The sequence below is a fragment of the Vespa velutina genome, chromosome 9 (genome assembly GCF_912470025.1).
Source record: "Vespa velutina chromosome 9, iVesVel2.1, whole genome shotgun sequence".
NCBI classification, from domain to species: Eukaryota; Metazoa; Arthropoda; class Insecta; order Hymenoptera; family Vespidae; genus Vespa; species Vespa velutina.
Genome location: NC_062196.1, coordinates 4,382,038 through 4,408,960, shown reverse-complemented (window position 1 = coordinate 4,408,960; position 26,923 = coordinate 4,382,038). Strand labels below are relative to the sequence as shown.

Sequence of the window (26,923 nt, the reverse complement as noted above, 5' to 3'; positions counted from 1 at the left end):
ATTTTTGTTCTTTAATCTCCTTTGTCATAAATATCATGTTCTATCGTGAAAAATTTAATTCAAGATAGGTACCAGCTTAGGTACTTGTATATTTATTTCGATTAATTTCTAAAAAAATAAACCGTATCTTCTTGCAATATCCGCCATTACGGATGCGGAGGGGATTGATAATGGGACGCGCATGCGCGAAATGTTGTAAGTACACGCGAGTAATCACTCGTGGCAGTCGTCTTACAGACTTTATGGTGAGAAGTGAATGAGATTGAGGTTATCATAAATTTCAATTAAATTCTCATTAAAGAAAAATTTTCCTATCTCGTTCGGATACTTATAATGTTTATATAGAATGCCGAAGAATTCGTAAAAAGTATTGTTTGAAATCAATAGTATTTATTTATATTAAATTATATTAAGCGATATGTGTTTTATTCGCAAACGTATTGTCAATGAATTATTCGCATGTACTCCACAATATTTTCCCAAGAACGAAAGATTATTCTGAAAATTCAATTTTATAATTTGATATTATAAAAGGGATATCAGTAATTAAATTGAAAAATTATTTAAATCGTTAAGAACGTAATACACGACATTGGCGAATTATATATTTTATTAAAAATTCGTAGAATCGTTTGTACACTGTACGAAATATAAGTGAGTTGTTACAAGTTGTTAATTATTAAAAAGAAAAAGAAAATGATATTGCTTGATTGAAACGGTGATGAGATTTTAAATAAATTTTAATTTTATTTTTTAAGAAGTTACAAGATGTTAACCAAAAAATTAAGTAATAGAAGAATATTGGTTGACATTCTTGTCCTATTTTTTGGTATTGGTGCATGGATCGGTATAAATGGTATTTACGTGCAATTACCCCTTTTAATAAATAATGCTCCAGAAGGATGGAATTTACCAGCCCATATGGTAATGCTAGTACAGTTTGCTAACTTAGGACCAATTCTATACACGCTATATATTAAGTAAGTATTCATAAAATTATATAAGTATTGTATTAAAATGATATTTTTTATTTGATGAATGCTAATGATTCCATTTCAGATATACTGCATGGGCGTATGATAAACTAATCATATATGGAATGCTAATTGCAGCTGTACTATCTACTTTTATTTTAGCATTCCTCTATAATAAAACATCATTAATATTTGGAAATATGCATTCAACGAGTCTTCTGTCTCTGATGTTTGTAACAGCTATCGTTGGATGTACTAGTTCTGTTCTTTTCATGCCTTACATGAGGAATTACCGTGAAATTTATCTGGTTTCCTATCTTGTAGGAGAAGGTCTTAGTGGCTTTATACCTAGTATTGTGGCATTGATTCAGGGTGTTGGTGGAAATCCTGGATGTAAAAATGTTACTAAAGCAGGATCATCTGATTTAAAATTTGAACCTTTCTATCCAGATCCCAGGTTTTCTACACAGACATTTTTTATTTTCATCTGTGCGTTATTATTTTTGAGTTTTTTTTCTTTTCTTGGATTAAACAAATTGCCAGTCGCTATTGGCGAAAGGGTTAAACTTCCATCGAGCATGGAAACACTACCAACAGATACCAAAGCTCCACCAAGTTATAAAACAAATTCAGGCTGGACAATGTCCAAACGTACATATTATTATTTGTTATCTATGATGGCACTTGTTTGTTTTCTTGGTCATGGTACTCTTCCTAGTATTCAATCTTATTCTTGTTTACCTTATGGAAATGTAGGTTATCATTTAACAATAACATTATCTTCAATGGCTGGTCCATTAGCAATGTGTTTAGGTTTTATTATAAAGTCTCCAAAAATTAGTCTTCTTAGCGGACTTATGGGACTAGTTATTATTCTATCTTGTTTTGTTTTATTTTTAGCTGTAAAATCACCTAATCCACCTCTACAGCATACATGGATGGGTGAAATGTTAGTTGTAGTTTCATGGATATTAGTTAATGGTTTAATAGGATTTATAAAAATGGGTATTACCACTTTATTCAGACCAGACCCAGGTAGAGGTTTATATTATACCGGTGTTGCTACACAAATTGGTTCTCTAATAGGTGCAATAATAACATTTGTGTTAGTTAATCATATGAAAATCTTTCATTCGTACTCTCCATGTGATAATGTACATTGATTTTTCTTCAAATTATATAAAGAAATAGTTCTCACGTTTTATGTGATGTTTCTAATAGTAGTACTTAATTAACTATTAAAACTACTTACAGTCTGTCAGAATTAGAAAAGAAAATGACAATGAATGCCTGTCAAGTCGGTTAAGTAAATAGACATAATTCAGATCACACAGTGATAGTTATTTAAAATAAATAAATGATATATTCATATGTATAAATTTTTTTAATTTTAGTAGATGTGTACAACTGGCCTTGTACGTTATCTACATAAGATACAATATATGAAATTATCTACAAAGTATTTAAAGATTCTCTATAGTATATCTCTAGTAAAATTAATATTGATTTAGGGATAACATTATCATATTCAAATTCTTGCTGTGACTCGTGTATCTGTCAGATAAAACAGGTTTTATCTGACAAATCTGAATGATTAAGTTGATAAAACTATGAAAATGAATTCATTTTAACATTTTATTTGTCTGCATAAGGTCAATCAGGAAATTCAGTAAGTAATTATTCTATCATATATTTTGAATATATATTTTGAATAGTGACTTTTATCTATTCCACTTATATAAATATTTTTTTATATATATTAAATACGCAAATTAAGAAATTATAAACATCATGGTAATATTTCGAAAAACAGATACATGTGCTTTTATATATTAAATTGTTTTGCAATATTAATTATAGATTTTTATTTATTGATGTATTATTTATAATTTAACTTACGTAGGCATAATTAGCTGCAAACAGAGGCTAACTTGCATCCAAATTGGTCCAAGATATCTACATATTCCTAGAAATTCATCAAAATGACAACGATTAACATCAAAGAATATTTAAAAAACAGATCCAGCTATATGCATTTACTCATCGTTCTGTTTGGTATATCTGCTTGGATAGGTGTTAATGGAATTTTTGTACAATTACCAATACTCATTCATTGTTCTCCTGAAGGTTCAGCTTTACCAACTTATATAGTAATAGCAATACAAATGGCTAATGTGGGACCAATAATATATACATTTTTACAACAAATGCAAATTAAAATAAATGAATTTTTATCTATATTAGGAATTCTTATTATAGGAAATATTTCTATGGCACTTTTAATATTTTTTTATAACAGAACTGTTGTTATATCAAATTCAGAATATAGTTTAGCATTATTTATTTTAACATTTTTTACGGCACTTGTTGGGTGCTTCAGTTCTGTGCTATTTATGCCTTATCTTCGCAATTTTAAAAAAACATATATGACGTCATATTTTATTGGTGAAGGATTAAGCGGTGTGCTACCAAGTTTAGTTTCATTGATGCAAGATATTGGAGAAAATACAAAATGTGTCACAAATAGTAACATTACATCAAAAGAAATAATTTCTAATTTTAGGTTTTCTCCATTATATTATTTTCTATTTATCTTTCTTGTTCTATTCCTATCTCTAATTGCATTCATTATATTACAATATTTTTCATTTCAAGATATCAAACAAAATTATCAAGAGAATAAAAATAGTCAGGATAAAATACAAGTTACACATTATAATATTAAAGATAAACCTATTTTTGCTTCCAATAATTTATGTTTAGAAAATGATCAGACAATTAAACATTCTTTATCAAATGACGAAAGCAAAAATGCAAAATGTCTTAAAGTAGATTACAAAATGTCTCTTTATAAAAAATTGTACTTACTTATTTTAATGAGCTTCCTTTGTTTCTTTGGTAATGGATTTTTGCCAAGCATACAATCATATTCTTCTTTACCATATGGAAATATAACATATCAATTGTCTGTTACTTTAGCACAATTTGCAAATCCAATTGCATGTTTTATAACATTTTGGATTATACCATCAAATTTAAATATTATTCATTCTTTATCAACAATAATATTAATACTTTGTAGTTATGTTACATATGTAGCACTGATGTCTCCTTTTGTACCTCTCCAAGAATCTAAAATTGGTGTAATAATTATATTAATATCGTGGACTATTCTTATAGGATTAATTTCTTATGTGAAACTTATTATTATTTCAATATTTAGACAGGTACAAAAAGAAAATATTCTTTTTTATGTTGGCATTATTATGCAGGGAGGTTCTGCAAGTGGAGCAATTATTTCATTTACTTTAATCAATTTCACAAATCTTTTCCATACATAAAGAAAAAACATATATATATATACAAACTTTCCATCTGTATAAGTTCACAAATTATTTATCATTGTTATAATAGACGTTTCAAAGAAATAAGGACAATACAAAAATTAAATTAATTAAAATGTATGATAAAAAAATATTGAATAAACATATTATAAATGTATTATAAAAAAAAAAGAAAGAAAAAAAGTCATGACGTATATATAATAACAGAGTTTACATGTGCAGAGTTCAAATGTAATCAACAAGTTCAAATAATTCAATATTTAGCATGTTTAAATTAACTTGTCATTTTATATATCATCTAGGCAAACACACACAAATATTTTATTCAACAGATATAAACACATAAAATCATAAACACCATGAAAATAATGTCGTTTACATTTGATATATTTAATTGTTAATGATTAAGCATATATGTCAAATTTTTAAGGTGATGTTTACAAAAATTAAAGGAATTTATATATCGTGTTATTAGATTTATAATATTGTTCATTTAAAATATAATTTTCTGACAACGTTGTTACGATTTTAATTATTTTTATTAATAAATTGGCTCATGCCTATGTGGTTGTTTTTTATTTATTTATATATATATATATATATATATATATATATTTTTTTTTTTTTTTTTTTTTTTTTTTTTTTTTTTTTTTTTTTTTTTTTTTTTGATAAATAAATAAAATTTTATTGAAATAAAAAATGAATTCAGTGATACCATCTAACCTTATACGTATATAATAATTAAAAAAAAGAAAAAGATAGTTAATTCTATATGAAAATAACCTTTTATTATTTTTTCATTAATCAATACTGGAATAATAAATATTTTTAATATTAGAAATAAAAATTATGTTCGATTCTTAAAGTGAATCTTTTTAATATTGTAAGTTGTCGGCCCTGTTTTGAGTTTCACAAACTCTGAGGAAAGTGTTATGCTATGATTGAATGAGTCATGCGCATCTATAGAAGGTGAAGAGGTGTATAAAGAATATAAGCATAACAATACTACGAGTGTTAGAAATATCTACAATTTTTTTGATGATCTCTTTTATTCGAAAACACTTTGTATAAATATATATACATATATATATATATATATATAAAATATTGAATATGTTCGCATAAGATTTGTTTAAAATAACGATTGACTTAGACATTCCACTTTAAAATGTGCGATGAAGAAGCAAGCCTTGAACAGAAAGAAGATGATCAATCTGACAAAGAACAGTCCATTTCATTACTGCATCTTCCAATAGAGGTTTGACAAATATTGCGATAAATATATAAGTGTATGCGTACGTTTCTTTATGAACTTTTATTTATACCTACTTTTTTTTTGTTGTTTGTTTTTTAGATATTTCTACACGTCTGCTCATTCCTAGATGCGGAAACATTGATGCACAATTTGAGTTTAGTTTGTAAACAGTTTTATCAAATACTGAACGATAATTCATTCTGGAAAATGAGAATTAGCCAAATATTTCCAAATACTGGTTATCCGATTTTGCCTCCTGGTTAGCTCAAATTGATAGCACCTTGTGCCTTGCACGACCAAAATCATTCTGTAAATAAATAAAACACCATCTGTTACTTTATAAAATAAAAAGATTAACAGTGTCAACTATTGCAGCTTTTAATATAAGTAATAAGATAAAGATCATTAAAAAAACAAAATAATTTACATTATGCTTATATATAACAAATCTGTATTTATTAAAACTTTTATTAACTGGTTGCTTCTAATATTCTTGTAAACCGTTTTTTTTTTTCTTTTTTCTTATTACTTTTTTTTTTTTTTTTTTTTTTTTTTTATGTAATTTTAATTAACCAACAACTTTGTATCTTTGCACATTGAATTATTCTTACAAGAATATTGCACTATAAATATTCTATGTTTATTCTCTATTCGATTTTGTTTACAGATTAATAATATATACCAAATCCTTAAAAGTTTATATTACTGTTTGTCAAAGTGACATATGTAATTTCAGCTGAAGACGATGAACTGTTTTGGAAGTTATCGTGTGTAGCGATTGAGAAACAAACTTCATTATGGAAAAACAAAAATTCAGTGGAGAAATTATCTCTTACCAATGTACAATACAGTACTATAGATGGACTGCTGTTAATGCACGTTAGTAATAAATAAAGCTATATTTTTTTTTTTTATGCAATTACATAAATAATATCATAAATAATAAGTAATTATATAATTTCTTTGTACAAAGGATGGAAGAATTTGTATATCCGGAGCAAGAGATCGATCTTTAGTATGTTGTAGCCTTCCCATTGAAGATAATTATCATGTGCAACGTACTTGTATAGATTTTGCTCATAATGGATGGATATGGGATTTAACAGCAATAGATGACATGGTCTATAGCTGTAGTTGGGATCAAAATGTCAAGGCTTGGACTCTCACTCCTACTGGCCTTGTCCACTTCAAAACTTATAAGATGTATATGACAACCAAGCTGGTCATTTCTATTGCTCTTATAATGGAAAGGCTGAGCGAGGAAGGGATCAGATTCTTTTTCATAAAATAACTGTATGATAAGATATTCCGATGATTGGTATTATGGAAAATTTTTCTGCAATCTCTATATAATAAATTTCTTTAATTACAAAATCCTAAAAGAAATAAAACATGCATTTAAAACATTGGAATGCTCTCGCTCGCTCTGCCAATCGGGATCGTGAAAAACATATATTTTATTTCTAATCTATTAGATACTTAAGCAAAAATTTTTCATTTTCTGTAGGATCGTTACAGGTGCTCTGCTTTGCATAGCTTCATGCCCGGAATTAGCTCTCTTTGCTACTGGTTCATTCTGCAAAACGGTATTGGTGTTTGATTCAAGATCTGGATATAGTCCTATAGCAAGATATCAACCACATCAGAGAGCCGTTATTCGTCTTGCAATGAGTTCAAATTATATTTTATCTGCCAGTGAGGATAAAACAGTCTCAATATGGGATCAAAGAGCTGGAAAAATTATGAAAACAATCACAGTAATATTTCTCTTCTTAATTCCTTTTATATCTTCGTTGTACGAGTTTCGACAGATGCATACAGTGATCTGTTTTAGATCTCAAAAGAATCATTCCCTATGAGTGTGTGTATGCAAAAAGATTTGGTATATGTTGGCGATAGTAGCGCGAAATTACATGTGTTAGATTTAAAGAGAGAGTTTGAGCCTATAAAATGTTACGATACTGAACATAAGAAAGGAATAACCGGTGTTCATTTTACTCCTGGTTGTGTAATTACAAGTTCCATGGACAAAACTGTGAGAATTTCAAGTCCAACTGATCCACCACAAAATCTTACCACTCTAACTTGTGGCTATGGAGAGATAGCTAGTGTATGTATATAGAAGTGCGTATTTAGGCATATAATGTAATTTAGTTTCATTATATTTTACAGATAGATTATTTGAATGATGTCCTTGCTGTATCTGGTACCGAAGGGATAGAAATTTGGAGACCTCGTGCAAGAACATGATGTTCATGAGTCATACTATACATATTGCTAATAACATTTACATTTTATATTCAGTCTACATTCTTAGAAGGAATTATATAAATCAAGTATATATTATGATTTAATAAAGGCTTTGCTCTATATAAGTTTGCTAGGCATAAGAACAAAATATTTTCTGTTATAATTCAGTAAATATTATTTTCATTTAATATTTAATTTGAATTTATTCAATATCAATTATTATTATTATTGTTATCATTATTATTATTATTATTATTATTATTATTATTATTATTATTATTTTCAAAAACTTTATTTCTTCTGGGTCAGTATTGTTTTTTTTTTTAAACATTTACTTATGTTTAAAAAAATTTTTTTCATTTAAACATATTTCATTCCAATTTATGATGGAAAAAAAAAAAAAGAAAAAGAAAAAAAGGAACAATAGGTCAAAATTTGTTTAAATATTCTCTTGGGTAGACGGTAATGAATCAATGGATAGAGAGATACAAAGGTAAAAAAATGAAAGAAAAATATTGATTTTGAAAATGAAAAAACGAAGGAAATGGACGAAGGAACGGTGGACATAGGGTCGATCGATAGGCGGCGTCGTCGTCGCCGGAAGTAGCGGTCCGCTAACTGATCAAAGAGAGCGAATATGAAAACGTTCAATTGTCTATTCCAAGGAATCGGCGTACGTTCGAATATCGACGCTCGAAGATGTGGAACGATGATCTAATTAATGCAGAAGATTAATCGATGGTGGAACATTGGTCCACGAGGCGATCGAGCAGGTCCTCCTTCTCCACGCGCAATCGCCAATACGGGAAAAGCTACCGGCGCTACAAGCTATGCTCTCGTGGCATGGTGGTGGGGGTAACCGTAGGGAGCTTCCGTTTATCTGCGAGGTCAGAGAAGGCTGGCTGCATTCGGTGGTGCTGGTGAAAAACACGATGAAAATGGCGTGGCAACCGCAAGAAGAAGGACTACGACAAATCCTTACGCTTCTTAAGGAATCACAAAGCCCGGATACGGCAACACAGAGAGCCGTACAGCAAGTATCCTTTTTTTTCTTATCGTCATATTTTTTCGCCGAAGAAACGCCAAATTAGTTCGTTGAAGTTTCAAAAATACGGAACGGTTTGTGCCTTTTCCCGGTCGTAAGACAGTGGACGCCGATGGTGACGAAAGAGAAGCGACGGAGATTTGACGATTTTTATGGGATTGTATTATCGTCGATGTTTTTCGATCGGTTGGTATCGTATATCATCGATAGAACGAGATAATGATATTATTGTGTGAAATTTTCAATCGGATCCTTCTCGTTTCTACTTTCCTCCCACCCCTCCCATTACAATCGCGAGTTCTTGGCTCTATTCCTTTGCCGTTGTATGTATGTATGTATGCGATCGGCGCGCTTTTGCGCAGCCTGTCATGGTCTACCTTTTTTTTCTATCCGTAACCCGTTCGATTCAGAGACATTTCATCGAAATTAATCCAATTCCTTTTAATGATCCTATCAAAACAAAGACGTCATCTTTATTCTTGACTTTATTTTCGCCCATCGATCAGCTTAGAATTTGATGCTCCGAGCGCGTCGATCGTTTTGTTCATGTCTTTTCTCGAATAATGTTGTAACACGTGAGCTTCAACCGCCAAGAAATATGTTACACGAAATGTCTCTCGACACACTATATGATTTCGATTTCCTGTTATGTTTTTCGCAATTTCATCGATATCTCTTAAATATATTTATTTATTCCATTAATTTATATATATATATATCCTTTTGTTTTTGTTTTATTTATTTTTATTTTTTTTTTTTATTTTTTTTTCTTTTTTTTCTTTTTTTTTTTTTTTTTTAATGTCTCGATTCGTTAAAACGAAAACAAAAAATATATCTTCGAAATTTTCTCCAGAAATAACGTTTCTTTTATTTTGTTTAAATGAAAGCAATGTGTGATTTATTTTATATATCGTGATGATATAATAATAATAGTTTATAAATAACGATTCTTATACTTTATCAATATATTATGTATATATATGTATATGTATGTATATATATATATATATTTATGTGTATATATATATACACGCGTACGCATACACATCATGTAATTCTGGATTTGATAATGTCAAAAAAACAAAACTGGTTTTCCTTAACAATTGGCTTAGAAATTGGAAGAGCTAAACAAATTTCCAGATTTTAACAATTATTTAATTTTCATCTTAACTAAACTTACATCCGAAGGTAAGAAAGTTTTGTCAATATAATTGATTAATTTGTAGTTAACCAAACATAGATGGAAAAATAATTAATGACGTTTTTTTTTCTTTTCTTCTCTTTCTTTTTCTCTTTTTTTTTTTTTTTTTTTTTTTTTTTTTTTGTTATTAAGACGAACCAACAAGATCTCTGAGTGGATTAATATTGAAAAACAATGTGAAAGCACATTTTCATAAATTTTTACCAGAAGTTACAAATTTTATAAAGCAAGAATGTTTGTCTGCTATTGGAGATCCTTCAGCTTTAATTCGTGCTACTGTTGGTATTTTAATAACTACCGTTGCATCCAAAGGTGAGAATATTGTTATTTACATTGTTATTAAATTTTATTTTGTAAGGTTTTAGAATTATTTAAAGCAAATTATGTTTAAAAAAAAAATAGGTGAATTAACAACTTGGCCAGAATTATTACCTGCTCTTTGTCAAATGTTGGATTCGCAAGATTATAATGTTTGCGAAGGAGCATTCGGTGCTCTACAGAAGATTTGTGAAGACTCTGCAGAGATATTAGATTCCGATGCACTTAATCGGCCTTTGAATGTTTTGATTCCAAAATTCTTGCAATTTTTCAGACATACAAGTCCAAAAATTAGATCACACGCAATAGCTTGCGTTAATCAATTCATTATAACTCGTACACAGGTGCTTATGATTCATATAGATAGTTTTCTGGAAAATCTCTTCCATTTAGCTACTGATGATGATCCTGATGTGAGAAAAAATGTGTGCAGGTATAAAACTAGTATAACAAGAATGAATTTTTACATATTTTTTTTTCTTTGGGAAGAAAAAAAAAAAAAAAAAAATAAAAAAAAAAAAGAAAAATCAGAAATTAGCATTATCAATTTAATTCCTTTAAAGGGCTCTAGTGATGTTACTTGAAGTTCGAATGGATAGATTGATTCCAAATATGCATAACATAATAGAGTACATGTTAATGAGAACTCAAGATCAAGATGAAGGAGTTGCATTAGAAGCTTGTGAATTTTGGCTCTCTTTGGCAGAACAACAAATTTGTAAAGAAGCTCTTGCGCCACATTTAACTCGATTAGTACCCATTTTAGTAAGTGAATTTATTTGCAATAATCTGAATGAATGAATATGAAAATAAATATGATTCTTTTTAACAGGTACGAGGTATGAAATACTCTGAAATTGATATAATACTTCTCAAAGGAGATGTAGAAGAAGATGAAATGATCCCAGATAGAGAAGAAGACATACGACCAAGGTTTCATAAATCAAAGACACATCATTCGCATCATGCCAATATGAATAAACATACAGATGAAAATGGTGGAGGAGATGATGAAGATTTAGATGCCGAAGATGGATCTGATGACGATTCAACGCTTAGTGACTGGAATTTACGAAAATGTTCGGCTGCCGCATTAGATATGCTAGCAAATGTATTTAGAGAAGAACTGTTGCCAGTTTTAGTACCCATTTTAAAAGAAACTCTCTTTCATCAAGATTGGGAAATTAAAGAATCTGGTATATTGGCTCTTGGAGCTATTGCTGAAGGTACAATAATTTTATATTTATTTTATAAAAGTGCGCTTTTTTATGGAGTGTAAATGTAATATTTTATTTCTTTCCACAGGATGTATGAGTGGAATGATTCCTCATTTATCAGAGTTAATACCTTACTTAATCAGTTGTCTCAGTGATAAAAAAGCACTTGTCCGTGCTATTACTTGCTGGACTTTAAGTCGTTATGCTCATTGGGTTTGTGCACAACCACATGATACGCACTTAAAACCTTTAATGACAGAACTTCTAAAAAGGGTATTAGATGGTAACAAACGTGTACAAGAAGCAGCATGTTCTGCATTTGCGACATTGGAAGAAGAAGCGTGTACAGAATTAGTCCCTTATCTTGGATTTATTCTTGAGACACTTGTTTTTGCTTTTGGTAAGTATTGAAAATATAGAGATCTTGGACTTTAACAATAATTTTATAGTTGCTAGTAATTAAATTGAATGTTATTTTCTTTTTCTTTCTTTTTTTTTCTTTCTTTTTTTTTTCCAGGTAAATATCAACATAAAAATCTTTTAATTTTATATGACGCAATCGGTACGTTAGCCGATTCAGTGGGCCATCATCTAAATAAACCAGATTATATAAATCTTCTTATGCCACCCTTAATCAACAAATGGAATGTTTTAAAGGACGAAGATAAAGATCTTTTCCCATTGTTGGAATGTCTTTCATCAGTTGCAACTGCATTACGATCTGGATTTTTACCATACTGTGAACCTGTGTATAGGTAAAAATTATATTAAAAATAATAATATTTAATTATTAGGCATATACTTATGTATTTAAACTATTATTTTTTATAGGCGATGTGTGTCCTTAGTAGAGCAGACATTAAATCAACATATAGCAAATACACAAAGTCCAGAACAGTTTGAAGCACCCGATAAAGATTTTATGATAGTAGCATTGGATCTTCTTAGTGGTTTAGCAGAAGGCTTGGATGGACACATGGAACGTTTAGTAATGAATAGTAACGTAATGCAATTATTGTATCAATGTATGCAAGATGGAATGCCAGAAGTTAGGCAAAGTAGCTTTGCTTTATTAGGAGACCTTACAAAAGCATGTTTTCAACATGTGCTACCTTGTATACGTAAGTATTATATAATTTGTATAATATTTTGGGATAAATCAAAAAAGAAACGTCATTAAATTGTTATTTTATGCAGCCGACTTTATGCCAATACTTGGACAGAACTTAAATCCCGAATTTATATCAGTGTGTAATAATGCGACGTGGGCTATTGGAGAAATTTCTATAAAGCTTGGTAAATCTTTTATCTTGTATTTTATTTTTTTTTATTTTTTTATTTTTTTATTTTTTTTTTTTTTTTTTTTTTTTTACAATTTCTGTTATCTTTGATTAAGCAAATTAATTATAATCATTTAAACAGTATTGACATTTTTTTTTTTTTTTCCAGGACCTGACACAAGTGCATATATTCCATTAATATTAACTCAACTAATCGAAATAATCAACCGACCAAATACGCCAAAAACGCTGTTGGAAAACACCGGTAAGTTACCATATAGTTTCTAATTATATTAGTATTTTGCTTAACAGCTTATATATGGGGCATACTCTTAATTATTGGAGAGTGTATCGTGAAGTTCTTTAGCAATGTTATCTTAATCTCTATTATTTTTTAAGGTATACTCCATGTACATACATAGGAAAATCAGTTAATATAATTACGTTTGAATTATTATACTTCAAGGTTTAAACATTTTGTATATACAAGAAGTATTCCATATATTAAAAAAAAAAAAAAAAACAAAAAAAAAACAAAAAAACACATCATGCTAGATGTAGCATTCGATGGATTTTAAATTTAGGTGCATATATTCATTCTCTACAAATTATTTTCACAAAATGATAAACCACACAAATCAGCGATTTAGGGTGGTTGTATATAACCACGCTTGCACGTTTATCAGCAAATTAAATTACTAGTATTTGTCTATTATACCTAATTTAGTGGTGTGCGATTGCCTGCAGGCTTTGTATGGCTGTATTGCCATAGAAACATACAGTAATTCAGTATATATTATGCTTGCATCTAAGTCCCAAATATTTTTCCAACAGTTGTTTAAATTGGCCTTTAAAATCATGATAAAAATTTGGTTCTGTATTCTTAGTTATTCTTATTTGTACTGACATTTCTTGGTAGAGGTCATATTCATATCGGTTTATAAAATCATGGGCTCGCACGCTGCTATCTAATTTTTATTATTATTTCAGCAGCTACAATAGCACGGTATTGCCTATGTTCACTGTCGGTATTTCATATGTTCACCTGTGTTCCCACTGTCTCTATTGATTGTCGATATTAATTAATTATGATTAATTGACTGGTTAATTACAAGTTAATTAAAGTTAAACGACAACATATTCGCCTGAGTTGATCGTTGGTTCACTATCAGTTTGTCTTATTGTTTGTGTTTCCGGTCACTTCACTACACTTCACTTGTCTACTTACTGAAACGAAATGAAACTGTAGCCATAACGATCGGTCGCCTAGGTTATGTGTGTCCCCACGACGTCGCCCCCATGTTACAGCAGTTTGTCCGACAGTGGTGTGTAAATTTCTTTATTATTATATTCTATTAATTATTATATTATCTTCTATTTTGATTAGCACTTTATTATTATTATACATTATTTCCCGAATCCTGAATACATTGCATATCAAATGCTGCAAAGAACTATTACGTAAGAATATTATAGGAAATTTATAAATGTTTATTAATACTGTTATATTTTTATTTTGATCAAAGCATCTACCTTCGCAACAATGGTACAAAGACAAATGACTAGGAGAGAGTAACATATAATTTTGTGAATGAGCATACTTTGAGATTAGTGCCAACTTGCTCAATGGTTTCTGCAGCATTTTTATATTGAATTCATGATTATAATTTTTATTTGCTACCATGCAAGTATGTTGTATGCTCTTAAATATATATTCAAAGATATGGGGGTAGGTTTACATTTGTCACTTAAGTCGGTTAATCACTTAGCCTGTACTCCTGTCTTGCATCAGATAAGTTAGGTAAATGTTTTTCAGTTTGAACACTTTTCTTTCAAGTAAGTAGCTTCAATTGAAGATATTTGTGCATGTAGATTATATTGCCACTTTGGTATCTGTCAAATATTTCTTGCAGTAGTTTCTTACTTAAGTATTATTATTCTCTTACAGCTATTGTTGCTAAAAAAATACATTTTTTTTAGAACGCCAAAGAAGTGTGGGTAAATGTCAAATGTAAACCCGACCTTAAAGTCATAATTGTACAACGACGACGCCAGTCTCTTGTTCAATTCATTGAAAAGTTTAAATAACAATCTCTATCACTTATTGTTATAAAAATCAATCTATTTCTTTCGTAGGACTGGCCTCGTGAAAGATAAAACTATTTTGTCTCATCGAATGCTATTTATAAGAGATTGTTCCACCTATGAAATGTTCGAATGAATATTATAATTAAATGGCTACTTTACAAATTCAATTGTAGCCACACAATTACATCTGTAAACGTTATATATATATACATATATATGTATATATATACATATATATATGTATATACATATACATATATATATATATACATATATATATATACATATATATATATACATACACATATATATATGTATATATATGTAAATATACACATACACACGTATACAAAAAAGTACATTACTTGAAAGGAAAATTTTCAATATAAAAGTGATATAGTTTATATAAAGTGTGAAAAAAATTATTGTGTATTGTTTTAAAATTGAAAAAATTGTTACTTTAAAGATATTAATATTATATGTAATTTGTCTCTTATCAATGTACTTTTTTAAAAGGAAATCAAACAGGTTATTGAACGAATTTGATTAATTGTTATTTGTTAATATTATTATTAGGTGTACATCTTTGCGGACTATAAGAGATAACGAAGAAAAGGATTCTGCATTCAGAGGTATGTGCCAAATGGTCACAGTGAATCCAGCTGGTGTTGTCAATGACTTCATGTATTTTTGCGATGCTATTGCTTCGTGGGCTACACCAAGGGACGATTTAAAGGATATGTTTCAAAAAGTAAATATTACAAATATATTATAATATTATATTAAATCAACTTTCTCCATTTATTTGTTCTAATAAATTGATTTAATTCAATGTATAGATTTTACATGGATTTAAGAATCAAGTCGGTCCAGAAAATTGGAAACGGTTTTCAGATCAATTTCCGTTGCCGCTTAGCGAGCGGCTTCACAATATGTACGGCGTTTGAGCAAACCCGCCTAAATGCGGTATGTATTTTGTAAAAACAATATATTTTAGTAAAATAATATATTTTAGTAAAATAATATATTTTAGTAAAAACAATTTTATCTTATCAGTGCTATTTCTTACCAATAAAGAAATATTTAATCATAACTAACGTTTGATAAACGGACGATCTATATTAGTTTGCTAACTGAAAAAGTTCGTCCGCCATTTTAGTATAATAAGAGAATTAAAAAAAAATGTAGAAATTTTTATAAAAAAAATTTTATTCGTTATAATAATTACCTTCACAATCTTCGGCCCTTTCCCAACAACAAGTTTGTAAATTCCGCTTTTATAAAACGTTTTTGTCTTTAATAGGAAATTATTCTAAGCTTTTTTACAAAGCATGTATCTGTTTATTCATTTAGTTTCACGTTGTTGTTATGTTTCTTTCAGAAGGCCGCTTTAAGGGGCAGGCCGAATGGGGTTGGGCGGGCTATAAAACCGTGGGTGGACAGGGTGGGTGGGTGAAACCACGGCCTCTTCTCATCAACATCGTTGTCGTTAGTGTGTCTTGGTCATCGAAGGAATATCAGGGGAAATAGAAAGTACGTCATTAACTGCATTAACGAGAATGCAGTGACATAAAGAGAAAAGCGACATAACGAACGAATAAGGAAATACGAACGACAAATAAATCAGTGGGCCGAAAGAATAAGTGGGTGGGAGGGAGGGTGGGTGGGTAATATGGGGTGGGAGGGAGGAATTTGTGGTGGTCATCAGCCACTTTTAACGCGAATGTATTGTACGCAATGCCCGCAACGTACTGCATTCAGTGATACCTTATTGTAGCAACATGCTGTACATGCTGTACACTTCGTTTCTATTAGCGCTACAACACTCTCAAGTGTTTAACTCTCGCGTATCGAAACGAGACAAGTGCTGGCAATCCAACTAGCCCAGCTATACTAATTCCAACTTAAATTAGTTGGCTAGTAAAAGCGTAGATCTCACGTTATAGAGCATGCTAAACTACTGTGATCGAAAATTTATATGTTAGGGAATTAATTTTTTTGAGAGAGGTGCATATCTGTATTCAATGAGTTCATAGAGCCTTAGACAAAGTAGAATACTTATTTGATAAAGCTACAAATAGAGTACGTTGTAGAAATTTCATAGTGTACAGAAGGTTTTCAAGAGTATGTATTTTTATACGTTAAAAGTCGATATATATGCAGAAAGTGCCATTCCGTTCGTTCTGAACCAAAATTTTTCTGCTTACTTTAATCCTCTCTTCAATAATTGTGATATTAGGTTATGTAACTACACTTTCTCATCATGTTAGAAGTATGTTGAAAAATGCATATGTATATATACTTTATATATGTATGTAAATAATACAACATGATGTTTTTTAACCTACAGACCATTTTGTGATTTCTTTTTTTTTTTTTCTTTTTTTTTTCTTTTTCTTTTTTTTTCATTTTTTTTTTTTTTTTTAAGATATTAAATTAGGATCATGTTAGCATTAGTGTAAATAGATAATGCATTTTAGAATCAATGTTTTTGTTATCGCTATAAGTCATTCTCAAATCTTTTCTTATATCAATCTCAAGTTAATGTTATTTGATTGCAAAGGGCATTGGTATGATTTACAGAAATGGTTCACAGAGTTTTGAATCTATGACGTGATATCTATCGCAATACTAATTTTATGTGCTCAATTATGATCTCTCCAGTTAATTTTGAAATTTTCGTATATGAAATCTTTTTAAACTCGAGCGCAGACTGTCATTCCAGTCCGTTATTGGGCCAGTTCAAAAAGCGAGCACTTTTACTGTACAAGATGCGCTTATCTCTCACCATCGACGTTCAAAATTTCTAGGAAACCAAATTTGTGACAAATACTGTACCAATGACAACTTAATATATCTATATATCAGATTATGTAATTGTGCTGCAAAAGCATTCGAAAAAAGAAAGAAAAAAACAAACAAACAAACAAAAATGATTTCTAGAACTTTTACTACAAATATTTTTTTTTTTTTTTTTATTTTTTATTTTTTTTTCTCTCTCTCTCTCTCTCTCTATAATCTATCCAAAGTTAAATGTGTAAAGGGGGGAGGGGGCTGGAATAATATGAAAAATAAGCTGACCATCGTCAAGTCACTGTTATCAATCAAATTTTGAAGTTTATTAATAAAAAGAAGAAAAAATAAAGAAGAAGGTGAGGAAGGGAACTGGCAGGAATAACCCGCGTGAGCGACCGAGACGTTAAAAGACGTATAATATTTTTGGTATGGTAAACGCCAGAGAGAGAACAAGCATTATTTTTGAGAGAGGATTTTAATACTCGAGCTATTAGTATTCTTCGCTCGTCGATTACTAGGAAACCCTAATTGAAGAAATTTTACAAAGATAATATTGCGCCGAGATATGTAGCTCTGTCGTAGAGTCCTGCACCTCTGAAAAAAAAATTGATATAATAATTCTTTTATTATCCTTTTTATACATTTCGACAGATGCAAAATAAGAAATCTTATACATACATACATACATACACACATATATATATTATATTATATATATATATATTATATATATATATTGTATATATATATTATATATATGCAGTCTTTTTTCGTCTGTGCAAGTGAAAGAACCCAAGGTAGAGAATGTGTTGTACGGTCGTGACCGCTCCTTGATTTAATCCATGCTTGTCAATCGGCAATTGATTATTGCCATATTCTTATCCCAATTTGGTCCTTTCCTTGCCCTGCCTGCGCCATTTTTGTGATATTAATATTTTTTATATTACTTATATATATAAGGACTTGGGATAAAGCAACCAAGCCACATGTTACTGCTCGACGGGGAGTCTGCTATAATTAATAACTAGAGGTTTTTTTTTTTTTTTTTTTTTTTTTATTTTAAAGGGGAAAGATATCCTTTTCATTTTTAAAATATACATGTATACATTGAGATACACACTTAACATTAAACGCAATTGATATTTCAAAAGGTATTATCGCATCAGAATCGTTTATAGCAAATCTTTGTATAAAACAAATTTGATTAGAATTAAAATTGTTTAAGAGATTCGACAGAAATGTTGAGGAAAAAAGAGAAAAAAAAAGGGAAAGAAAAGAGGAAAATGTCATAATAGATATAACAATTAATATTATTATAATTAATCAAATAAAATTCGTACGCGTGATCATTCTAATGATTCTTTAAATCGTATCTCGGATATCTCGACGATAATATATACAATGTTTTTCTTGAATTTCTATTAATCTCAAATGCTTAAATATTTTTATACAATTCTGTAGTATAAAAGCGATGACTTATTCATATTTGCTTGTCGCGATGGTAGAAAGATAAAAGATAAAAAAAAAAAAAAACAAAAAAAAAGAAGAAGAGAGAAAAAAATTGAAAATCAATTTTATCTGTACACAATCGATAATATAGAAAAATTTGTAATATTTAGTAGACACGTGTCAAAAGTTACATCTTGTCACGTTAGAATAATTTAAAAAGTTTGTGTACGAATTGTTATGTGTAATGGCCCTGTCGAGATATGTATATCATGCGGCTTTCGATCGCTTATCATGCTCGATACTGTCACACAGAGAAGATTCTAACAAGAAGATAAAAAACAAATCTATAAATGAACATGAGAAGTATCGTGAGAAAAAAAATTGTCTATTTATACATAATCTTAAATATTGTAATGAGAAAGTGAAACAAAGTTGATTGATATTTAAAATTTCCAGTTTTTTCTATTGCAAAGAGTAGAGCGTAATAAAGGTTGTGTGTATGGGGATATATATGGGATGATTGAAAAAAAAAAAGAAAAAAGAAAAAAAAAAAAGAAACAACAAAAAAAAACAAAAGAGTAATAAGTAAATAATTAAATGACGAATACAAGTAAATACATTGTTGTATCTTTATTGTTGTTATTGCATGAGACTAGTGTAATAGACTGAGCCATACGCATGGTTAAATAACTATTAACACATAATATTTCTTAATTAATCCTATATTATTGTGTAATTATTACATACTGTGTATTATATTTAATCGTAATGTTTCGTGCGGGCAGTGTTTGGAGCGGGTTCCTGTCCTTTGGGATTAAGTTTTTTTTTTTTTTAAGTATACCTTAATTTTTCACTTTTTTGTCCAAACGTTTTTTTGTCTTTATTTGGACATTAAAGATGATTCGAAAGAACAGTATGTTCGTGTTTATTAGATTTTTCAAAATAGATAAAATATGTACAAAAAAAGAGATCACACGAAATGCGTTTTTATTATATTAGGTATAAATTTTGTTGTTGTGTGTATCAATTAATTATAATTATTTTAAATATTTACCATCACAAATTTTATTATTATTATTATTATTATCGTTATTATTATTATTATTATTATTATTATTATTATTATTATTAATAGCATCATTAGTAATGATAACAGTAGTAATAGAAGTAGTAGTAGTAGTAGTAATTAGTATTATCATTTTAATATTATTATTTTTAATATTATCATCTATTATTATAATAATTATTATTATTATTATTACAATTACAATTAAAATTATTATTAGCGCAGCTTCGATAAAAGAAAAAAAAAAATAATCAATTAAACATATGTATATTATACTATACGTTTTATTTTTCATTCCGATCGAGAAGTCCTACAGAATGCTGAAATAAAATCATGTAAAAATGTGCACGATAATCGAACAAGTTAAATATTAATATATAATAACAATAACAATAATAATAATAATAATAATATTAATATTAACATTAAAGTAAATAAATCGTGCTCCAATAACTTATGCATTTCTTCTTCCCATGGTTCAGAAATAAACGAAAGATAAGGAAAAAAAAATCTAAGGATCATATGAAAGGAGAAGAAGAAAGAGGGAGAGAGAGAGAGTGAGAGGAAAGAGATACAATGTACAATGAAATCAATCATTTACAGATTGTGTAAAACTTCTCGATTGGACTATGATAAAGAATAGATGAACTTATAATTTCTCAAAGGATTGGAACTTTGTGGGGCTGTTCCTAGTACCTGATTATCCTATCCTTGCGGCACGAGTGTTCCGTCGTAATTTTAATGCTAAAAAGTATAAATACGTGCGTACATACATAAAAGAAAAGAAAAAGAAAAAAAAAAAGAGAAAGAAACTTGTATTACGCATACTTGTAATATCTGCCATGTTCTTCATTTTCTCTCGTCTTTCGCAAGCGCCGAGTAATTCCTTCGTCCAGTTTGGTCAAAAAGCGATTGCTATAAAGATTATATATATATATATATATATATATATATATATATATATATATATATATATTCATTATAAATATATACACATAAATATTTGTGTGTGTGTGTGTGTGTATATATATATAATACACAGTGTTGTTTTTTATTGCTGCATACCTTGACTGCCTAGAACTTAAGTACTTTTTTCTGTACATGAGATAGACACAACAAGTACAAGGATGTTTGTACAACTGCATCTAGCGACTGTATCCTTTTTTTCTTTTTTTACGACAACGACGATGAACGTCTGTAAAAAATAAAATGAAAAAAAAAAGAAACAAACAAAGAAAAAGAAAATAGGGGGAGGGGGGAAACAGAATATTAACAGAGAGAAAAAAAAAATAAAGAAGTGCAACGAAAGGTGCTGCTCCTCGTCAACCTTGGGAAGTATACAATTTCTTACGCACTTTGTACGCTGATTAATGAAGAATTCATTGTTATTGCTGTAGAAAAAATCGCATCGCGTATCGTAAATAAGGCTGAATGGGCACACATTGGGGATAATATATATTATTAATTATTATTATTATTATTATTATTATTATTATTATTATTATTATTATTATTATTATTAATATTATTATTATATTCAATAATGTGTATTGTAACACGTAATTGTGAATAATCCAATTGCGATCGGTGAGATTGATCCCTCTTTCATCGTTTATCCGCTTTTATCGCTACGATAGAGAAGTTTATCGTTGTTGTTTGTACATGAAACGTACGATAAAAGAAGATGTCTGATTTTATCCAAGAAGAAGACTCGAGAGACTCGTGTTTCGATATAATCGATGATTGCAAATTGTCATTTAAAATAGAATGAATGTATGTATGTGTGTACATATATACATACATGAATCGTACTATATATATTATACGAACGATATAGATTTTTTTTTTTTTCTTTTTTATCTTTAATTTTTACTTTTATAATAATTAACATAACAGTTTACATTCGATATGTGAAACTTTTAACTATTATCCTATTCATATTTTTATTATGTATTATTCACGATCAAAGAAACAAATTTTGTCTCGGTTCTTTCTATATGTATGTATGTATGTACGTATGTATGTTGTATGTATGTTATGTATGTATCTACAGACAGATAAAAACATAGACATATGCGTTTTCAGATTAAATTAACATGACAATTTCTCTCGAATTATATCGAAAGTATATTAATAATTTTGTCCCGATTGAATAAGATTAATATCCCTCTCGTGTCACGCGAATGCTTCCATTTGACGTTAGAGTCTGCATTAACTATTGAAAATATCACAGATTTTCATTTATGTTGATACAAGATAATGTATGCTCGTTTGTTAAAAAGAGATTTTTCGTATAAAAATTTTTGCCAATTTGATTATGTTCAGACATTCGCTACTTAATTGAGAATAAAGGATGCTGGCATTTTATAATGTTATTCATCATTCAAACGATAAAGAGAAAATTATTAAGAACGATTACAACGATGACGATAACGATCTGAAAATTGGAATTACGAGATGGGACAAAAATTGCACTGTCCCGTTCAAGGTACACATATACATATGAGTACATATATATATATATATATATATATATATATATATATATATATATATATATATATTACACAGTTTGTAATTCGTTGGATGAGGGAATGTTTCCTCGATCCTTTTTCTAGGGGTTGAAGGTAAGGGATGAGAGACGTGAAAGCGTTCCTTTCGCGAATAAAACGTACGTATACGAGCCTGCTTAAGTGATTGCTTCTCTTCATTAGAGCTTGCCTCGTTTCTCGTACGGTCGAACTTGAGGGACAGGTGCGGTAATGGCCCGTATCGAAGCTTACTACCCTTAACCCCACTTGCAATGTGTTCGAGAGAGAGAGAGAAAGAGTGAGTTAGCTGGCTAGCTAGCTGGACCAAAAGAGAGAGAGAGAGAGAGAGAGAGATATCGAATGTACGTTAAACGCAGTCAGTTTAACGTCTACGAGCACCCTCTATAACCCCCAACCCTCTAGACTATTACGCGAATTGATTCGGCATCGGATTCGTTCAAGGCTGGAACACCGTTTAGCTCCTCGTTTCTCCCACTCTCTTTCTCTCTCTCTCACTCACTCTCTCTCTCTCTCTCTTTCTGCCACTTCTTCTCCACCCTTCCTTTCTTCTTCCTTTACTTCCATCCGCTCCTGTTAACCCCTACTAGCTAAATTCCTACTGGAATTCCGCTTGGATGATCACCCTGGAAAATAAAGTTTACGAGTTTCACGCTTTGCGCGATGTGTTACATTTGGAATTTGCTCAAAAGGGAATACTTACTTGCTGTAAAGGTAAATCGATAATAAGAAAACGATTTACCTTTTGCTTTCTTCTTTTTCTTTCTTTCCTTTTTCTTTTTCTTCTTCTTCTTTTTCGAATACAACACATCTCGTTTGTTTCTTTGTAAAAGAAAGAAAGAAAAAGAAGAAGGAAATCAATCGTCGTTCCTTCACAGTAGAAGAAAACGTGATGGAGGAGAAGAATGCGAAAGGGATGTTAGAAAGATTTGGAAATAATTCAGACGGCAATGCTGGCCTCGTTTCGCCTCTAGAGTGGCAATAGTAGTGTTGGTGGCGATGGTGGTGGTGGTGGTGGTGGTGGTGGTGGTGGAGGTGATGGTGGTGGTAGTGGCTCGCTCGTGGCACCCCTGCATGCCCGCCCTTTAATCTAATCCAAGGATAATCTAAAATTCATGACACACATAACTGCCAGGCGATGATATATCTGGCGGGGGTGTAAAGGCCCCGTTTTCCACCACCGATCTACTACCACCTTCGTGCACAACCATCGACTCTTCTACCCCAATCCTTCCCTCCCACTTCACCCTATCCCACCCCCATATCCCCCACCATCCACAATATTTCCCACTACCATTCTTCCTCGTTCTCTAACACCGGTACTCCTTCGCTAGCTGCAATCACTGACGTTATTATTTAATGTAACACGAGCTCGGATGAGTTCACTCACCAGCTAACATCCTATCTCGATGGCACATCTCATGGAACTTGCTTGCTTCTTAATTCGTTTTCACCTCTTAAGTTCAAATAATATTTCTTCGTTTCGTTTCTCTTTAAATGTTTTCGATTCAGATAAATTTTAGAGAGTCCTCATTGGTCACTATATAATAATCTTTGACTTAATCTTTCCCCCGAAGTTTAAGATTTAGTTTATCTTTATTATCTCAAAATTTCTTTTTTTGGGGGGGGGGAGGAAGGGGGGGGGGATTGAATCAGGACTTTGAAGGATCGATTAATTACCCTCGATGATTATATTGAATTAAGTTCAACTCATGTGCATTGATATTAAGTATTATATAAATTGTTATTAAAATTAAGCTATTATTATATAAATAAATTAATTATTATGTAGTGGCCAATGATCGTATCTCTTATCCTACATACATATGTCTTCGTGATTGAAGTTATGATACCATCTGCTAAAATCTTTAATTATCATTAAAAAATAAGAAATAATTATTTTGTTTAATAGAAATTTTTGAAAAAGAAACAAAATGTTTCATTACCATTTTTCTTTTATTTTATTCGGAATATAATTTTGCCTTGTACTGTCAGCATCCGTTATCATAAACTTACAGTCACGATAGAACAGATATCTATCTTTTTCTAATCGAGATTCGTAGCGATGATTCTCCTAATTCATTTTATTCCCTGCCGACAATAGTATTTACATTTTCTTTCTCTATCTCGAAAGCGTATCGACATTACAGAATCGATCGTATTCCACGATTTGTACAACTCGTTTGGAGTACAAAACCAAATCGATTTTCATTACACGTTTGTATGTATCTAATACGTATGCTACATCCTATCTGTGTGTACTCGGTTAACCGATTGATTATCTTGTAAATTATCTGCTTCGACATACGTCAAACGAACAAATTGTTGATAATCTAAAGGTATTCGTTCGTCGTTTTTTAAACGAATTTCTCTGATATATCTACATTTGATTTAGTTAATCTAATATATACAGATATAATTCTCTAAAGAGGGTATCGACAAATTTATGGACATATTCTGAACTTACTAACAGTAAGAGAGGAGTCGTGTATATTTTAAATGATTTAACAAAGTAAATAATCCTAATTAAATACTTGAGAGTATTAACATATGTAAAAAAGAAAAAAAGAAAAGATTCTTGGGATTGTATCCTGAATTTATAAACATATAAATTAGATTTGTAAATTTTTCTTAGATATCTTTCTTAGACCTTATGTATCATATATCGGGTAGGCAAATAAGTAATGTGAAATTTTCAATATTTTATGTCTAAATTTGTATTTAATATTTTTCAATGAAAATTCTATCATCGTTTATTCACCAACCCAATACAATGAACTCTAATTTTTCGTTCGTAGATCTTAAGAAAAATCGCGAATATATAATACATAATGTCAAATCGATTTAAAACATTATATCGTTAACTCAATGAGATATAACAAGAGAGTTGCGGACAAAAAGACGACCACCAAACAAACCGCGAAGTCCCTTCTTCTTTCGACCCCTCCTTTTGTCGTTCACCGATTGTTCTTGCTATGGCGCTAGTTGTCCGTTTCGAACGAAGGGTATGATAATTGATGATGTTGCCCGTTTCTAGCGAGACATTATTTCGCAGTTAGGTAGTCGACACCACGAGATGAATAGCATTTTAACTCCCCCACGTTTTATTATCTATTACTATTATTTTTGCGTTCTAATTTCTTTTCTAACTGTGGTGGATATCAACGATTCGAACAATTCGTTCGATAAATCGTTAGAAAGTTTAAAAGAAATAAGGAAAGAAAAAAAAAGGAGAAAGAGAGAAAAGTCCTTTTCTCGAAGGACAAGAGACGAAGAGAGGGTAAATTTGGTCGTTCGAATCACGCCAGGGCCGACCCCTTGGCGGCGGACAAACGACGGCCAATTTACGAGTAACGGGAGGGGAAAAAAAAACTTCTTAAAACTCGGATTAGAATAAGCGAGGTATCGCGCTCGCTTATCTCTTCTCCCTCTCTTACTTCCTCATCAACCTACCCTCTTCGCCTACTCTTTTTCCCTCTTTTTACGACGATCCTCTCACTTTTTCTTCAACAAACCCTCGGAATTATCCTCGAGTTCCTCTCTACGACTTCCTTTTCTCCTTTCTTTTCTTTTCTTTTTTTCCTTTTTTCTTCTTTTTATTTTTATTTTATTTTATTTTATTTTATTTTACTCGCGGTGTTCTCCAGCGAAAAAATCGTAAAAAGGGTAGTGGGAGGAAGGGAACGGGGAGAAAGAAACGAAGAGGAGAGAAGGAGTGTGAGAAAGGCCACCAGGCTTGTCCTTTGTTTCCTCCCTTCTTTTCACAAGCTCCTCTCGTTTGCTGCTCGTCCGTGGGGATTTTGTAATTGGTGACGATTCAACGCGGATCATTCGAGAGCGCGTACGTAAGTTAAAAATTAAGTCGACGCTATTCTAATTAAAATTAAGCTTAAGCGATTATATGGACTAGAGAATTCCTTGTTTGGTTTTCTCTAGATCAATACAATGGACATATTATATTTTAAATACGCATCATCGAAATTATATCGACTTTAGATATTCATATCAATATTCGAATTATTATTAATAATTCCGAATTCGTACCGATGTACAAATTTTTTGATCGAACTATACTATATTAGAACCGATAA

The 26,923-nt window shown here is 30.3% G+C and overlaps 4 protein-coding genes and 1 long non-coding RNA gene across 9 annotated transcripts; 4 read left to right on the top strand and 1 right to left on the bottom strand.

Moving 5' to 3' along the window:
• Window positions 1-212: 212 nt before the first annotated feature.
• LOC124951747 (solute carrier family 52, riboflavin transporter, member 3-A-like) lies at window positions 213-2,171 on the top strand. 2 transcript variants are annotated; one of them, XM_047500577.1, is made up of 3 exons: window positions 213-654; window positions 762-980; window positions 1,060-2,171. In XM_047500577.1, the coding sequence occupies exons 2-3, from the start codon at window positions 769-771 to the stop codon at window positions 2,135-2,137; spliced, it is 1,290 nt and encodes a 429-aa protein (XP_047356533.1). In that variant the 5' UTR covers window positions 213-654; window positions 762-768; the 3' UTR covers window positions 2,138-2,171. The 2 variants fall into 2 exon arrangements, with proteins under 2 accessions (XP_047356533.1, XP_047356532.1); XM_047500576.1 differs by having other exon boundaries at window positions 759-980.
• Window positions 1,955-5,635, bottom strand: LOC124951751. The gene is made up of 3 exons (XR_007101703.1): window positions 5,102-5,635; window positions 3,843-4,106; window positions 1,955-3,143 (listed from the first exon to the last, which is right to left on the bottom strand). It is a non-coding gene; the product is annotated as an uncharacterized LOC124951751 (long non-coding RNA).
• Window positions 2,309-4,881, top strand: LOC124951746 (solute carrier family 52, riboflavin transporter, member 3-A-like). The gene is made up of 2 exons (XM_047500575.1): window positions 2,309-2,643; window positions 2,878-4,881. Exon 2 carries the CDS (start codon window positions 2,957-2,959, stop codon window positions 4,313-4,315), a length of 1,359 nt encoding a protein of 452 aa, XP_047356531.1. The 5' UTR covers window positions 2,309-2,643; window positions 2,878-2,956; the 3' UTR covers window positions 4,316-4,881.
• Window positions 5,246-8,011, top strand: LOC124951748 (F-box/WD repeat-containing protein 9-like). The gene is made up of 7 exons (XM_047500578.1): window positions 5,246-5,576; window positions 5,673-5,832; window positions 6,310-6,452; window positions 6,547-6,776; window positions 7,081-7,330; window positions 7,408-7,683; window positions 7,746-8,011. The coding sequence occupies exons 1-7, from the start codon at window positions 5,487-5,489 to the stop codon at window positions 7,821-7,823; spliced, it is 1,227 nt and encodes a 408-aa protein (XP_047356534.1). The 5' UTR covers window positions 5,246-5,486; the 3' UTR covers window positions 7,824-8,011.
• Window positions 8,012-8,307: 296 nt separating this feature from the next.
• Window positions 8,308-16,618, top strand: LOC124951596 (transportin-1). 4 transcript variants are annotated; one of them, XM_047500234.1, is made up of 15 exons: window positions 8,318-8,860; window positions 9,981-10,056; window positions 10,202-10,381; window positions 10,472-10,820; window positions 10,951-11,152; window positions 11,220-11,613; window positions 11,693-12,004; window positions 12,122-12,359; window positions 12,436-12,725; window positions 12,802-12,900; window positions 13,054-13,149; window positions 14,134-14,209; window positions 15,549-15,723; window positions 15,812-15,938; window positions 16,357-16,618. In XM_047500234.1, the coding sequence occupies exons 1-14, from the start codon at window positions 8,654-8,656 to the stop codon at window positions 15,917-15,919; spliced, it is 2,802 nt and encodes a 933-aa protein (XP_047356190.1). In that variant the 5' UTR covers window positions 8,318-8,653; the 3' UTR covers window positions 15,920-15,938; window positions 16,357-16,618. The 4 variants fall into 4 exon arrangements, with proteins under 4 accessions (XP_047356191.1, XP_047356190.1, XP_047356189.1 ...); XM_047500233.1 differs by having other exon boundaries at window positions 8,319-8,860; window positions 16,354-16,618; XM_047500232.1 differs by lacking the exon at window positions 16,357-16,618 and having other exon boundaries at window positions 8,319-8,860; window positions 15,812-15,992.
• The last annotated feature ends 10,305 nt before the right edge of the window (window positions 16,619-26,923 follow it).